Source organism: Ursus americanus, chromosome 21 (genome assembly GCF_024610735.1).
Source record: "Ursus americanus isolate L20-20 chromosome 21, mUrsAme1.1.p, whole genome shotgun sequence".
NCBI classification, from domain to species: Eukaryota; Metazoa; Chordata; class Mammalia; order Carnivora; family Ursidae; genus Ursus; species Ursus americanus.
Window position 1 is genome coordinate 54,066,969 of NC_142147.1, and position 15,241 is coordinate 54,082,209.

At 42.6% G+C, this 15,241-nt stretch overlaps 2 protein-coding genes across 2 annotated transcripts in view; both read left to right on the top strand.

The window, feature by feature from the left end:
* LOC123786904 (uncharacterized) overlaps positions 1 to 3,555 on the top strand; it is a 42,467-nt gene extending 38,912 nt beyond the window's left edge. The window contains 1 exon segment of the mRNA XM_087871143.1: positions 1 to 3,555. Coding sequence (XP_087727269.1) covers positions 1 to 33 — 33 coding nt within the window. The 3' untranslated portion in view covers positions 34 to 3,555.
* A 6,586-nt stretch (positions 3,556 to 10,141) lies between these two features.
* LOC123786896 (KRAB domain-containing protein 5-like) lies at positions 10,142 to 14,725 on the top strand. Its single transcript, XM_045789230.2, has 3 exons — positions 10,142 to 10,212; positions 13,991 to 14,117; positions 14,616 to 14,725. Exons 1-3 carry the CDS (start codon positions 10,198 to 10,200, stop codon positions 14,723 to 14,725), a joined length of 252 nt encoding a protein of 83 aa, XP_045645186.2. The 5' UTR covers positions 10,142 to 10,197.
* The last annotated feature ends 516 nt before the right edge of the window (positions 14,726 to 15,241 follow it).

The following is a 15,241-nucleotide window of genomic DNA, read 5'->3' on the forward strand; positions in this document are numbered from 1 at the left end:
AATTCATACTGGAGAGAAACCTTACAAATGTAAAGAATGTGGCAAGGCTTTTATCCAGCAGTCCCACCTAATTATACATCACAGAATTCATACTAGAGCAAGTGTTAGAAATTTTAAGACTGTGTGAGAATTTGTAAGGATTGCTGAACCCTAACTCTACATCAGAATTCATATTGGTGTGGAACTATACATGTGTAAAGAAGGTGGCAAGGCCATTAATTAATGCTAAACCCTCGTTCCTTATCAGAATGTATAGCGGAGGTGATTTTACAAGTGTAAAAATTTGGCAAGCCCCTTCATAGTGCTCAAGTCTCTTCCAGCATTACAGAATTCGTACTGCAGAGGAACCTTCTAAGTGTAAAGAATGCGGTAAAGCTTTTGGACTGCTCAAGCCTTACTCAGCATCACTGAGTTCATACTGAGGAAAGATACTACAAATGGAAAGAATGTGGTAAACCTCTAGCTGGAAGTCATAACTTGCTCAAACTCTTCTTTATCATACAAGAGCCAAAGTAACATGTCAAGAAAGCGGCCAAGCCTTTAAGTGCAATTCAGTCCTTACTGAGTATCCAAAAATGCAGTCTTGGTTCATACTGTACAGACCTAATGAATGAAGAAAGACTTTTTCTTCATCAGAGAGTTCAGAGAAGAAAAGTAACTTGAAAGATAAAAGTATGTAGAAGTGTATTTAATTGAACATCAAATGTCAATAAATGTCACAGAATTTACAGAACAAAGCAGGTTATCAGTCACTCTCTTCAGAGATAACATCAAGAGGAATAGTACAAAGTTAGTCAGTTAGATAATGTGTGTGCTATTCTGCTTCAAAAGATGGAAGGGATGGATTTTTGCATGGGTGTAATTTCAGTGTGTGTGTGTTTCCATTGACCCTATATGAGATTTGTGACTTCGAATATCAGTGTGTTTCTGCTCTCACAACTCTACAGAAAATTCAGTTATTCCTGGTGGGTGTGTGAAACTACGTAGGTGATTGTTGTGTCAAGGATAAGAGATGCCCTTCTTCCTTAGGTGGGATCCATGCATATCTATTTTCCATGGAAGATGAAGGACAATAGAACATACAATATATGAAAAAAATCTACATGGATATCCTATTTGCGGTTCTAACATTGATATAGGTCATCATGAAGTGGGTGTTCAGAACATCATTCTCTGTTTATTGGAACTAAAAAAACTTACGAATATTACAAATTAAATGTTTTACTAAGTGGTCTTTAAGGAGAGAGAGATGGCAGTGTAGTAAAGTACTGATGTATCTTCATCATAGTAATCGTTAGAGAGTATGAACTGATGTGGTCGTAATGAAAACATTCTTACAGATTTCAGAGAATAGCTAACTCTTCCCTAAAATGAGAGGCAATTGCACATCGACGTTTTTAAAGAATTACTGGAGTCCTGAAAGTGTTTTAGTATGCAAAATTAAGCTGGTTAAGAAGTTAAAATAGACTGCTGTAAGATATCTTCTTTAAGCCTCATGGTAATGACAAAATGAAAAAAATGTAGTAGATAAGAGAATTGATAGGGAGAAAATTATCTAAATATACTCTTATAGAAAATCATCAGTTCACAAAGATAACAAATGAATAAGAAAGGGACAAATAATTCTGAACAGCCAGAAAACAAAAGAATGACAACAGTAACTCCATACTTGTATTGATGCTTGAAATATAAAGGGACTAAAGTCTCCAATCCAAGCATACAGATTGCCTGAATGGAAAGAAATCTAAGACCCAACCGTATACAGTCTTCAAGAGACTCAGTTCAACTTTAAGAACACACTGAGACTTAAAGTACACGTGGAAAAAGATATTCTATGCAAATGGAATCGAAAAGAAAGCAGGACAGCTATGCTTCCGTCGTCAAAATAAATAAATTGTAAGCCAGAGAGTGCAGTAAAACAGGGCAAAGGTCATTATAAAATAAAGGGCTCACTTTGTGCAGTGTTTTTAATTACGTGGTGTTCGGCAGAATGTCAAAAAGGGTTTCCCCTATTTTAGATTTGGAAGGACAGCAATAGTATATTACGTAACTCGTGTAGTGTTTACAACTTTCAAAACCAACATGATTTTGCAGAAATGGTTTTGTACCTCAAAACAAGTAGTTATTTCCAAAAACCTTTTTCTGTGTTTTGAGGGTTGGGGGGGAAAAACCCTGGGCAGCAGTTTGAGAGAGACCTGTTGCTTTCAGGTTTTGCTACGTGTAGAAAAATACAGGTGCAGTGAAAATCTTGGCAATTTACTTTAACAAGTAGCCTATAGTTTATCAAAACTAACTTGTGCAGGTAATAAATCTTTTCCACAGTATCAGTTGTCTAACATCTTGCTATTATACAATGCCTATTTTTTTCACATGTTACTTAATTTACATTGTTATCTGCTATTTAAAGTCCCTAAATAAATGACTTGTACTTTCAGGGAGGTTACCATAATGCCCTTCGGGAAGATTTCTGATATTATTTCTGGACAGTATTTCTTTATATACGGCTGCAAATGATAGGCTTTGTCTGGGTCACCTTGGCCATAGTTATGATAGTGGATTTAGTTCAACCTGGGTTTTTTCTGAAATGTACATCTTCCCATAAGAACCCCTTACATTCTAGTTGGTTCACGGTTTTTAATGTAACTTACAGGTGACTACCAGTTGTATACAGTATATATGCATTTAGTAAATATAAAACATTCAGTCCTTTAAAGGTGGAGAAAGGTAGCTAACGCGTGTGCTTAGGATTTGTTTACGTTACATTAAAGCTGTAGTTTTGTATATTCGTGTAGAGTCTGTAGTGACAAGACATCTCTCTCTCTTGCTTTCCGCTCCGTGAGCAAAAACCAGTTTTTTTGTGTGCATTGGATTGTTGTGTTGATTTGTTTACAATTTGGATACAAAGAAGTCACTTACTTTTAAAAACTAATTTTGTTTGATAGATCTATAGTAATCTTTTACATTTTTCAAATAAATATAACTTGCTTTTCCTTAAAAAAATAAAAAGTAATAAAGTGGTCAGTTCAACAAATGGATACAACTTATAATTATTTTGGCACCCAACATGAAAGCACATAACACATAAACCAACTATTAACAGATAAGAACAGGGGAAGAGACAGCAGTTCATTAGAGAGGGACTTCAGTCCTGTGCGTTCAATAGTGGCCAGGTTATCCAGAAAAAATCAATAAGGGGAGGTGAGACGACAATGATAGGAAGCAGACAGACTTCACACACACGCATCCAACAGTATCAGAAAACACGTTCTCACATTCACCTGGAGCATTCTCCAGTATAGAGTATATGTTGGGCCACAAACAAGTCTTAATAAATTTATAACTGAAATCCTACCAAGCACCTTTTCCATCCACTATGGCATGTAACTAGAAGTCAGCTGCAAGTACAAACCTAGAAGATTCACAAATATGAGAAAAATAAACATGAAACATGCATAATAGCCAAAATGGAAAATTCCTTGTCCATTGTCAGATGAGTAGATCATGTGTATATATACAGTGTTCACTGGATATAATTAACAATACATTGGAAAGTTGCTACAGAAGAGCTCTTAAAAATTCTTAACACGTGAAAAATTGTAACTGAGATAGTAACTATGTTTTTCAATATGTACATATATCAACTCAATGCACCTTAATATGCTATATGTTAATTGTATCTCAGTGAGATTGAGAAAAAGGGACATAAGCAGATCAGTGGTTTCCTAGGCACAGGTGTAAGAGGATGGGGATGGTGAAGTCAGAGAATGAAGTCTCTGTAAGAGGTGATTTATTGTAAATTGACTATGGTTTGCTTGAACCTATGTGTGAATCAGGTAAGACCCTAATATTTGCACATTTTGAAAAAAGATTATGTTTATTTAATTGACAGAATAGGCAGGGGGAGGGGCTGGGAGAGGGAGAAGCAGACTCCCCACTGAGCAGTGAGCCAGGGGAAGGCCTCAATCCCATGACTCTGGAATCACGACCTGAGCCAAAGGCAGACACTTAACCAATTGAACCACCCAGGCTCCCCATCCGGTCCATTTGTGCATTTTAAATGGGTGAATTATACACCCCATGGAAATCCTATGCAAATAAAGCTGTTACAAAGAACCCTAAATAAATGCCTGCAGGAGAAGACTTAGTATTATAACATATCAAGACTACATAAATTCAGCTATTGAACACACCCACAGTTGTAAGATTTCAAAGGAAATTTAGGATTGAACTTTGTCGTGTGTGTGAAATTTTACGAGAATACAAAAACAATTTTGAAAAGCACTTAGGAAAGCAGTTTTGTCAAATTACACGTATATAATTAATAGCGTGAGTTACGTTCAGTTCTTTGATGTTGGGTGAAGAAAATGTAGAGTTGCGAAAATGTGTATCGGTTTCTCCAAGGAGTCAACAGAACAGATTTCTATGTAATTCCTTTTGTATTTTTAATATCTGAGTTTCTATAGATCTCTGTTTATTATCTCTACATATATATAGAGAGGGAAGGATTTCGTTGATGAATTGGCTAACCCAGTTGTGACAGACGGCAAGTCTGATGTCTGCAAGGACGTCCAGCGGGCCAGAGAGCCAGGGAGGAGCTGATGTTGAAGCTGGAGAACAACAAGACAGTCTGGAGACAGACATAAAAGCCCCTTTAGAATAGACAGCTAATTCCTATGTTCTCCAGAATGGACTGTCTACTAAGTGGTATGGGCTTATTTGCATAGAACATACAAACTAATAGCAGTAGAAAAAAAGGGCAAATAATTTCTAAAAAGTTAAACATCTTACAATATTTTGACTAACTGTAGGAGAATATACGGTATTTTCAAGCATGCACTAGTGTCTACCTTCCACAAAAGACAGAATCATGGTAGGATGTATACATTGAACACTATAATCAAAAGCATATCTATTTTTCTTAGATAGTGTAAGTAAAAAATTAGTGTTAGCCAAGGAGGAAATATTTTAATTATTAAATAGGACTGAGAGACAATACCTCTGCCGTTGTACCTTACTCTTCTATGTACAGAAGTTAATTGACAGAATAACCTGAATGTTCAATAATGAAAATTGCTCAAATATCACAGCCGGTAAGTAGAATACAAATAAATACAGAGACATCACTTCTAGCCTCATGATAGACAAAATGAGTGGTAATAAAGAGTGTTGGTGAAGCCAGGAGGAAAAACATACACTCTGTCTAAAGAAGGATATAAGGGCAACCTTGGGCAAGAGCTCCTGTACAGTACCTATAAAAATTTTGATTTCCTTCACCTTTGAAGCAGTAATTTACAGCTCGCACTCTACTACTCACAGAAATAAATAGGGGCACCTGGGGGCTCAGTCAGTTAAGCATCTGCCCTTAGCTCAGGTCATGCTCCCAACCCTGGGATCAAGCCCCTCCTCTGACTCCCCGCTCAGCAGGGAGTCTGCTTCTCCCTCTGCCTCTCTGCTATACCTGCTTGTACTCTCTTTCAAATAAAAAAAAAATTTTAAAGAAATAGATACAAATCTGTCTGAAACATAAATCACAACATTCTTTATATGGGAAACTTAAAAATGACTTCTATGTCATCAATAAAATACATGCATATTTTAAGGTATGCCCTCATTCCATTCTTACTAAGACATCTCTCTACTAGATCACGTAAATGTTGAGAAAAGCTGCTTCACCTTACAGAACACGATATGCGCTAAAACAGCATGCATACTTTTAACTCAGTATCTGTACGTGTATTTATACAAGACTTAAAATCATACAGGTGGGAACATCTGAGTATGTTTCTGTAGAGAGGGATGCATATTGCTTACATAATTGTAAGGTTCATAACTTACCTCTCCTTCAGAAGTATTTGAAATATTTGCCCAAAAAGAAACGTTGCATTGGTAACAGCTGTTGGAAACTGTCCGTCTGATCACAAAGCCAAAGTTCTAGGTTATCAGGGAAATCATTTCTGTGTGACTGAGGGGTTACCGCGGTTCTCACTTTTTGCATTTTGTAATAGGCATTAATTTCCTAATTACTGAACAGGTGTTAAAACTTACACAATCTTTGATATTTCAAATAAACAAATCCACATCTGACCCATGTCTCCTTCCCAAAGCAACCACAATTGCCAAGGGATGCGTTAGAGCTGTAACGAGACAACTTACATTCTGTACACACCCCCCACATCTACACACTCAAACATTCAAATACACAATCCCATACACGCACACACAGTCCGTTGCAAACTCACAGTTCAGTCCCCCATTGACAGACACCCATCCAGACACACACACACACACATACACTCCTCCAGCAACACACAGAATGAAACACACTTGTGGGGACATAAGCTCACAGAGTCACACTGGGGTTCATAAAATCACATTTAGTCGCATGAGGAAGTGCATCTCCGTAACGTGTTTGCATGTGGGGAAAACGGGATCAAGTATAGTACTCTGGATGCCTGGAAACAAACACTCCTTCCACTCTTTGTATTCCTTCAACACAGCAACACTCCACAGGGACCCTGTTCACAGCGTGTGTCATGGAGAGAATAAGGAGCACTGCCACTTGAGGTCGAGGTGTGTGGCCAGAAGACAAGGAGTCATCCAGTGGGGACAGAGTGAAAGCACAGGGGTAAATGGAGTGCACAGAGTCTGGGGAGTTGGGGGAACAGAGCCACAGGGGAAGAGAGGACAGGACCTGTGTTAGTTTCCTAGGGCTGCTGTAACACATTAGCACAACCGGGGGGCTAAACAAGCCCCCAAATTCTGGCTCTCAGTTCTGCAAGTTCTTAGGTGTCTGACGTCACGCTGTTGCCAGAGCCACACTTTATCTCTGCAATGGAGTCTTTCCTCTTTCTGACTTCTGGGGACTGTCAGCTCTCCTTGATCTTCCTTCGCTGGTAGATGGATCTCTGTCTCAGCCTTCATCACCACACACTGTTGTGTGTGTGTCTGATTTCCCCCGTCTCCTTAGGACAGCAGTAATAAAGCAGGAACCCAATGTCCCAAGCAATAGATACCTTTCCTGCACAGAGAGGTAAAGAGGGGGCGCCTGGGTGGCTCAGTCCTTAAGCGCGTCTGCCTTGGGGCCAGGTTGTGATCCCGGAGTCCTGGGATCCAGTCCCACATCAGGCTCCTCTGCGGGGAGCCTGCTTCTTCCTCTCCAACTCCCCCTGCTTGTGTTCCTTCTCTCCCTGGCTGTCTCTCTCTCTGTCAAATAAATAAAAAATAAATAAATAAAACAAAAGAGAGGTAAAGAGGGATTCTTACCTCCAGGCATAGAGGAAGGGGAGCTGAGAAGTCCGCATGAACAAACCTTGTGACTTTTCACTACTTTACTGCGACTGCCCAGATTCCGCTCAGAATTCCATACTATTCCAAGGCCCAAAGAGGTTTTGCTTATTTTGCCAAATCCTCACAGATATATTCTTTTTCTAAAAAGCATAAAAACAGTCTGCATTAGTTATTTCTCCGGGGCTCCCTTTCATGATGGGTTGTGGATGCATGTAATTACAAGCTAGTATTGTTTCTGCTGTCATATTTCTTAGTCAATCTGAATGTTAGTCCAGGTAAAATAATCTTGAATATTAAAGGAAAATTATTCCTCTAGCCACATTTTTCCATAAAGTCCTAAATAACACAAGTGCACAATCAGACATCTCAAGAATGCTTTCCGGATGGTTGTACTGAACAATCCCACAAGAGTTTGTTACTGAAAAACCCAACTTTGGCTGCCAGTCGCATGAAAAGCCAAGACACAGGCATGAGTTTTGATTGGAAAGGAATAGGAGGTGTATTCAGGAGGCCGGCCACTTGGGAAGAAGTTGGAGTCTTGTCCAAAAACCAGCTCTAAAGTTTCTGCCCGGCCCAACGATTTTTAAAGGACCTCAACGTCAGTTAATCAGTACAAAGGGAGGCACAGGAATCTGTACCACTATTTGAGAGCAGACTCCCGGCGGCTCCCTGTAGACATGAAGGAGGTGCTGGGCAGGGTAGATGGTGCCCAGGGCGAGCTTGTGCAGGACAGTTCAGTTGCTCTCTCCTTTCTCCTGTGCATATGCTTGCCCCTTTCTGAAATGCTAAATCCCCAACCCCTTCTTAAGTCACAGTGGCATGTAGGTATCAGTCGCCTGTCTTTGAGCCTCATGTCTCTGAGGCTCCCGTAGTTAAGAAAGCACTTTCTTTTTCCATTGTGATTCTGTCTTATGTCCACTTACATATTAAACTGGCCAAGGAATTGAGAATGGAGGAAGATAAATGTGTTCCTCTTCTTCACATTCTGCTGTCAAAACCTGACCTCCGTGCTTTGGAGCCAAAATAGAACGTGAAGCCGGAGCTGGGGATCAAGAGGAACAACAGGTTAATTACTTTGCCAGCAAGAGAGGCTGCAGCAGGTCGGGGCCTTCAAAACTGAAAGCCCCCCAGAGGCAGGGCTGGGGTATTTGTCGGGAAATCCCTACAGGATCTAGCCGGTTCCACCAGGAATAGTGTCTGTGCCTCCAGCTGTGTCCATCACTTTTTCAGGGTGGGACCCAGTGCTGGAAAGCAAAGGCTAAGAAGGGGAGAGAGGAGGGTTGCAGAAGAGAGGGAAAAGGATCCCTAGTTTAATATCAAGGCTTGCTGATGTTTTAATGTAGCCATTTTGATTTCTGTTCAACTTTATGTGTTTACGTGCTTTCAGTCCAGTCACCAGGAGAACTGTAGGAAGACCGCTTCGTTTTTACCGAGAGAAACGACTCCGTATTTTCTAGAATGGCTAAGATAAAGAAGAAGGTTCACACCAAATTTCAGGGAGCATGTTGAGGAATTAGAATGCTCATGTATTGCTGATGGGAGTGAACATCGTACATTCCCTTTGGAAAAGTCTGTGGCAGTTAGTTATGAAAGTAACCATTTACCTACTGACGGAGCACATGTTGTCACCCCAACATATGTCTCGTTAGCGTAAGGATTCTTATTGGCTGGTATTTTAAAGAAAGAGCAGACAAGGGTGCTTGGGTGGGTCAGTCGGTTAAGTACTTGTCTTTGGCTCAGTCATGGTCCTGGGATCAAACCCCGCAGTGGGTTCCATGCTCAGTGGGGAGTCTGCTTCTCCCTCTCTCTGCTACTCTCCCTCTCTCTCTCAAATAAATAAATAAAATCTTTAAAAAGTAGAAGAAAAAGAAGGAGGAGGAGGAGGGGGAGGAGGTGGAGATGGCCCAGAAGAAGGAGAAAGAGAAGAAGAAGAAACAGCCCACCAAAAAAGAGCTCTGAACCTAGTCTGGTTATTTTTGTAGCAGACATTTGCATCTCTAAGGGAAAGCTCAATTTGTAAGGGTGACTCCCTCCCCGTAGCAGAAGGAGGGAGAAAGTGTAAATGTGCAGAAATAGTGATCCATGGACAAGGCGTGGATTAAATCAGAATAACAACGACAGCCTTGATTACTGCTTTTTGCCTAGTCACCTTCCCAAATGCTTCCCAGTAGGTACAAGAAGGGATCATATCCCGTGCCCCCCACCCCAGATTCTGTCAATCGGTGAGGGGGGAAACAACTGTGCTGTTTTCATTAAATGCTCCAGGCGATTCTAGGTGAACCCAGGGTTAAGCAGGCTTAACCATGAATAGAAGACAGCTGAGTGCAGGCTTGGCTCAAGGAGAAGTAACACAGGTGCTGCCACGGGAATCTGGAAGCATCAGGTCCATGCAGCACACGTTTCTTCTTTCTGCTCTAGCAGAAGTTGCGTGTGTTGGGGCGCCTGGGTGGCACAGCGGTTAAGCGTCTGCCTTCAGCTCATGGCGTGATCCCGGCGTTATGGGATCGAGCCTCACGTCAGGCTCCTCTGCTGTGAGCCTGCTTCTTCCTCTCCCACTTCCCCTGCTTGTGTTCCCTCTCTCGCTGGCTGTCTCTATCTCTGTCAAATAAATAAATAATAAATAAATAAAAAGAAGTTGCCTGTGTTTGTGCTGGGGGAGGCCCCCTGAACTAGACAAGGAAATACTCCAAGTTTGGTCTTCAAGGAAGAATTCATTGTTTCTGAATAGTTCCTGACACAAAGGGCAAGGAAGAGGGCATTTTTGTGCATTTGAAAGTCCTGCCTGCAGGCAAGACCTTTATGGGTGGAGACGCCCTGTTGGGGGCTTTAAAGGCATTTTCTCCTGCTGCAGCTGTGATTTCTCCTGGAATCCTTCTGAGCAAGAAGTCCGGAGGACGAGGTGAAGAAAAAATGGCCAGTTCTCAGGTAAGCCTGGCGTACGAGTTCCAAAGCCCTATCTTCTTTTTCTCGAGAAATTCCTTACATTTAGAAATTGTTAATATTGATTTTTTTTCTAGTTCTGATGTTTCTGCTCTATGTTTACACCCAGTTTTTAAAACTTTTCAGACATGATACTCAAATTCGGCCTTTAGAACCCTTCTCCCCTATCAGCCAGAGCCTTCTATCCCTTCTCTCCAACAGGGCTTAGAGTCGGCCATCAACAGTTGCCACTTTGAATGAAAGACCTGCCTGCCAGTATTGCAAATAGTCCCTTGGTGACAGATCCTTGGGAAGGTGTTGAGTTAAAGATTCCTATTGCTGAAGGGGTCTGGTCCTGGGATATCAGTGATGGAAAATGGTCTTATTTAGGCCCCATCTGGAAGCCTTATAAGCTCTGTGTAGACCGGGAGTAAGAAAATGCACAGATAAACAGCGAATATGATACGATATCCAGAATCACTTGGAATATTCTCTGAAAAAAGAGGGGGTTCATATCCTATAGAATGTATCTAAAATAGACTAGGTGTTACCAGACCGGGAAAGTATATGTGATTGAAGTTTGTATAAATCGACTGTATTCTCATAATATAATTGACATGCTGGTTTACTGTTTAGGGGTATAAGAATGTGGTCCCTAAATGGGGTGTCTCTTGAGCGGATGGGGATTTTGGGTGATGAGCAGGCATGGGCCACTGCCAGGGGAAGTGAGAGAATTCAGCTGAGGCAGAACAAAGGAGCCAGAAGCTCACTGAACGCACAGCAAGGGAGCGGGGGTGGGAAGGACACCAGAGAGGCCTAGTGCCAGGAGGTAGTGGGTGGGGCCTGGTTTTAAAGGGGAAGATGAGGCAGTCTGGGGACAGATGGAATCTTCCCTTTTTGGGAACCGAATCTGGTTGTAAGTAGCCCATTGGTGAGTTAGGACCTATGGCTCTTTGGGGGTGGGTCGCTCCTGGGCCTGTCTGCATTCAGGCAGAGAGTCACCGGCCCCTCCCCCATTCCAGCACTCAAGCCAGGTTGTCTAAAAGGAGGCCTCTAGAAGGAACACGTGGTGCCGGGTTCTTGTGTGGTGTAGCAGAATGAGTATCAGGCACAAAAGGAGACAGTGATAGTTTATCACGTGAAGGTGAGAACAGAAAGCAAGCTTTCTAGAGTGAGCAGGGTCCCGAATGGTTGCCACCTAACGCCTTTATGGTTGGTCTTTTATAGAAAATTGACCAGGGGCCTTCAGTCTCCTTGAGGTCACCACTGATAACAGCATGATTACTTCTCCTTTGAATATGTCATCTCTGGTGTTTAAAACAAATGAGGTGGTCTCGTCACATTCCCTTGGCTCTTGTTTTCTTTATGTCCCTCTTTCCTGGGATTTTTGGTGACCCTGGTCACCTAGCCCCGTAGCTGTCCACCCCTCCCTAGCCCCACCTGTACCTTACTCAACACCAAGCAACAGGTCCTTCAATGTGCCTAGGGGCCGATGATCAACGTTCCATTGCAGCTGATATTAACTTCTTGTAATGGCTTGAGTCTCTGCCAGATAGCTCCCCCTGTAAGGCTCAAACTGTTCTTCATATTTCCTAAGGGTCTTGGACGGATATACTGGGTGATGTGCAGAAACCATCCCATTTCACCTGGAATCTTCTTTCCATTGAGTTTCTCTTTGCTTGTAGTTTCTGATCAGGAGAACAAAGCAAAAGAAATGTAGAGAAAAAGGAAATGTCCTTGCAACTTGCAGCCCACAGATAGATACTTGGCACATGGAAAGTATGACTTTCCTCAAGGAATTCCCAAGTGCCTTAGTGTTAATGCTTTGCTGGAGGCAAAAGCAGCCTTAGCTTGACCATAGCCAGACCTCCAGGATCCTCTTGAACATGGGAAAATCCCCTCAGAGACTTCTGTTATCTCTACCCCTACATGAAGAGTTTATAGTCGGTACCTTCTCACAATCACACTGCAGCTCTTCTGCCAACGGGTCCTGTCCCTGAGGTTTAATGAGAACGGATTTCTTTCATGAAAAATGTCTTTGGGAATACTTTCTTGACCATTTCCCCCAACGCCCCTACATGAGTTTCCACTGCACAAATGAAGACTCTCACCTTCCCGAGGTTGATAGTATTGACTCCTGGGCCTGGGGGATCTAAGTCAGTCATACCGCCATCCTGTGAGTTTTTACTTTATTCCACACTCAAGTGGTAGACATTCTGTTTATTTTCAAAAAAGAAAAGTCTTCCTTCCTTCCTTCCTTCCTTCCTTCCTTCCTTCCTTCCTTCCTTCCTTCTTTCTTATTGTAGCGAGTGAGAGAACTAGTGTGTGTGAGAGAGGAGGAGAGGTGATCCCGTAGAGCCAGAGGGGGAGGGAGAGAAGTTCATGCAGACTCTGTGCTGAGTGGATCCCTAGACCCCGAGACCATGACCTGAACCAAAATCAAGAGGAGGACACTTGAGCCACTGCATCACCCAGAAGCCCTATTTCCTTCAGTGAATTTTCAGATGAAGAAAACAAGAATTCTCTAATTAACATGTTTGAGTGTCTTAAACCCTGAATTATATCACAGATGATGATTGACAAAAAGCATCAATGAAATGCTGTGTTGTGGGATCCTTGAGCATGATGGTGAGGAACGAATTCTTGAGATGTGTTACGGTGCCCGAGAGTTGGTTTATTGAGTAGCTCGGGGACAGGAGCTGTGGGCAGAAAGAGCTGCACGTTGGCTGCATGAAGCGGGTGGTTTTATGCATAGTCTTCAAGGGGGAGGGTAGGTGCACCGAGTATAAGATCAGAAAGGTTTCTTTGAATTTGTGCTTGTTACTTTTGCCTGATCTGTCCGATGCTATCTCTCCGTTCGATGTTAATATCGGTGAAATGTACAGGCAGTTAAGAGACCGTAAGATAACAAGTAGCATGTATTTGACTCTTAGCAGAGCTATGCAGTCGGTGGGTCAGCCTTTTGAGTTAAAGGTGAACATTTTTCTGCCTCTATCCTTCATCATAGCAGACTCCTAAATAATAGCTGTTTTATGTGTATCATTCTCTGTGTTTGTGTTGATATCATGTGAATAAAATCCAGAAGCAGCATCATCCACAAAGTGATTTATAAGTGTGACGTCATTGAAAATGGTTCTTGAATTACTGATCATGACAATTTTCCACTCTATCACTGTTAATATGTGTATAACTACTTCCTACATGTGTGGATGGGTGCATGAAATGTAAATGGTTAGATTGATTTTGTGTAGATAACTTCTTGTTTCCATCATTGTTCTCACGTTTGAAAGCTGCTGTGAACACTGGCATAGAGTCCTCTCTGAATATGCACCTGTATGTCCTTTTCAGTGAACTCTAGGATCATAACCTGAGTTCAAACCTGATCCCTTTGCACATTCGGTACATGAGGTTTCTGCTTCTCCATAGTTCGACAGTACTAGCTTTATATTGAGGTAAAGGTAACTAGTTTACTCCATGGGTTACATCCGGGTCCCTCTGCCTCAAACTGGGCTAGCCCAAGCACCCCCGCTGGGCGGTCATTACGTTTCATTGGATAGTTTCTGTTTTCCCCGCAGGAGACTCTGCCCACGGGGTGTTTTGGCTGAAGTAGAGGGTAATGTGGACAGAAGAAGTGAAGTAAAATGTGGGATCTAGTTTGGGGGGTATAGTCGGGTGAGCAGTGAAGGTCAGATGTTGGGGTCTAGCTGGTGACACTCCCTCTTGATCTTAGGGACCACTGTGAACTCTGTCGATGGCCACTTGGTGACGGTGGTATTTCTTGCAGGGACTGCTGACATTCGGGGACGTGGCCATAGAATTCTCCCAGGAGGAGTGGCGATGCCTGAGCCACACGCAGCGGGAACTGTACAGGGACGTGATGCTGGAGAACTACGGACACCTCCTGTTCTTGGGTGAGGATGACTCCTTCCAGATTTCCCAACCACTCTCGGGGTTTCGTTCCTCCTTTCAAGACTGTCTCTTGGATGATTCCTCTTTGCACAGTGGAATTCAGGTCACTGCCCTAAGGGACAAAAGTAAGGATTTGTAAGTAAGGATTTACAGATGGAGACACAAATCTTGATGTTTGCTTTTCAGCTCTATCTTCTGCTTCCTTCGGGACACATCATTTCTGTTGATTAGTGGTAGTTCTGAACCTGGCGTGGTGTGGAGCGGTACTTCCTGCATTTAAACTCCAATTTTTACGCCACCTTATTGTCTCAGTAGAACTTTGAAGTGCCAGTTAGGAAGTGAGTGTTTGAAACTCCTGCATGTTCTCTAGGGGCTGTTGGTGAACAGTGTTGGGGAAATCATCTTCTAGAGTTCTACAATGTCCTCTCTTCCCTACTGAGCCCAGTAGTGGCTTGCAAGGATCCCCAGCCATACTTATATTCCCTTTCTCTATTAAACAGGTCTCATTGTGTCGAAGCCTGATTTAGTCTCCCTTTTGGAGCAGAGCAAGGAGCCGTGGGATGTGAGGAGAAAGAAGACAGTAGTCTTTGATCCAGGTAGGTGGGAATGAATGAAGCCGATGACAGATGGACATCCAAGTCTGATGGAGGAGGAGGATAGACTTTGAAAGGGGGTTCCAATAGCTCTGCTGGCATCAAAATCGGTTGGAGAAGCCCAGGTGTATTTCCCCGTCCATCACAGAGGGACATCTTTTCTCAATATTGTCATGCTTTCATATTCTCAAAGGCTTCTGCTTCAGCTCCAGTGATGTTTCGTCACAGCCATAGTGAGGGCAATGGGATGTGGGCAGGCCTCCATAATCGGAGAGCTTTTCCATTGCTTTGAGGGCCTTAGCTTTGAGGGCCTCCCTATTCCGGAGGGTCTGTGCTAAGCCTCTTCTAAGTTCCATTTTGCCTCTTGGGAGAAAGTGTGCAGAGTTGTGTGGGGCGTACTGGGTCTTGGCGTGGGAATCCCCGCAACACTGGAGACAGACATCACGTGTTTTCTGGTCCATGCTTTCCAGTGTTATGGAGGCTTCAGTCTTAATCGTACACAATGGAGACTGAGCAATGTCATCAGGTAACAA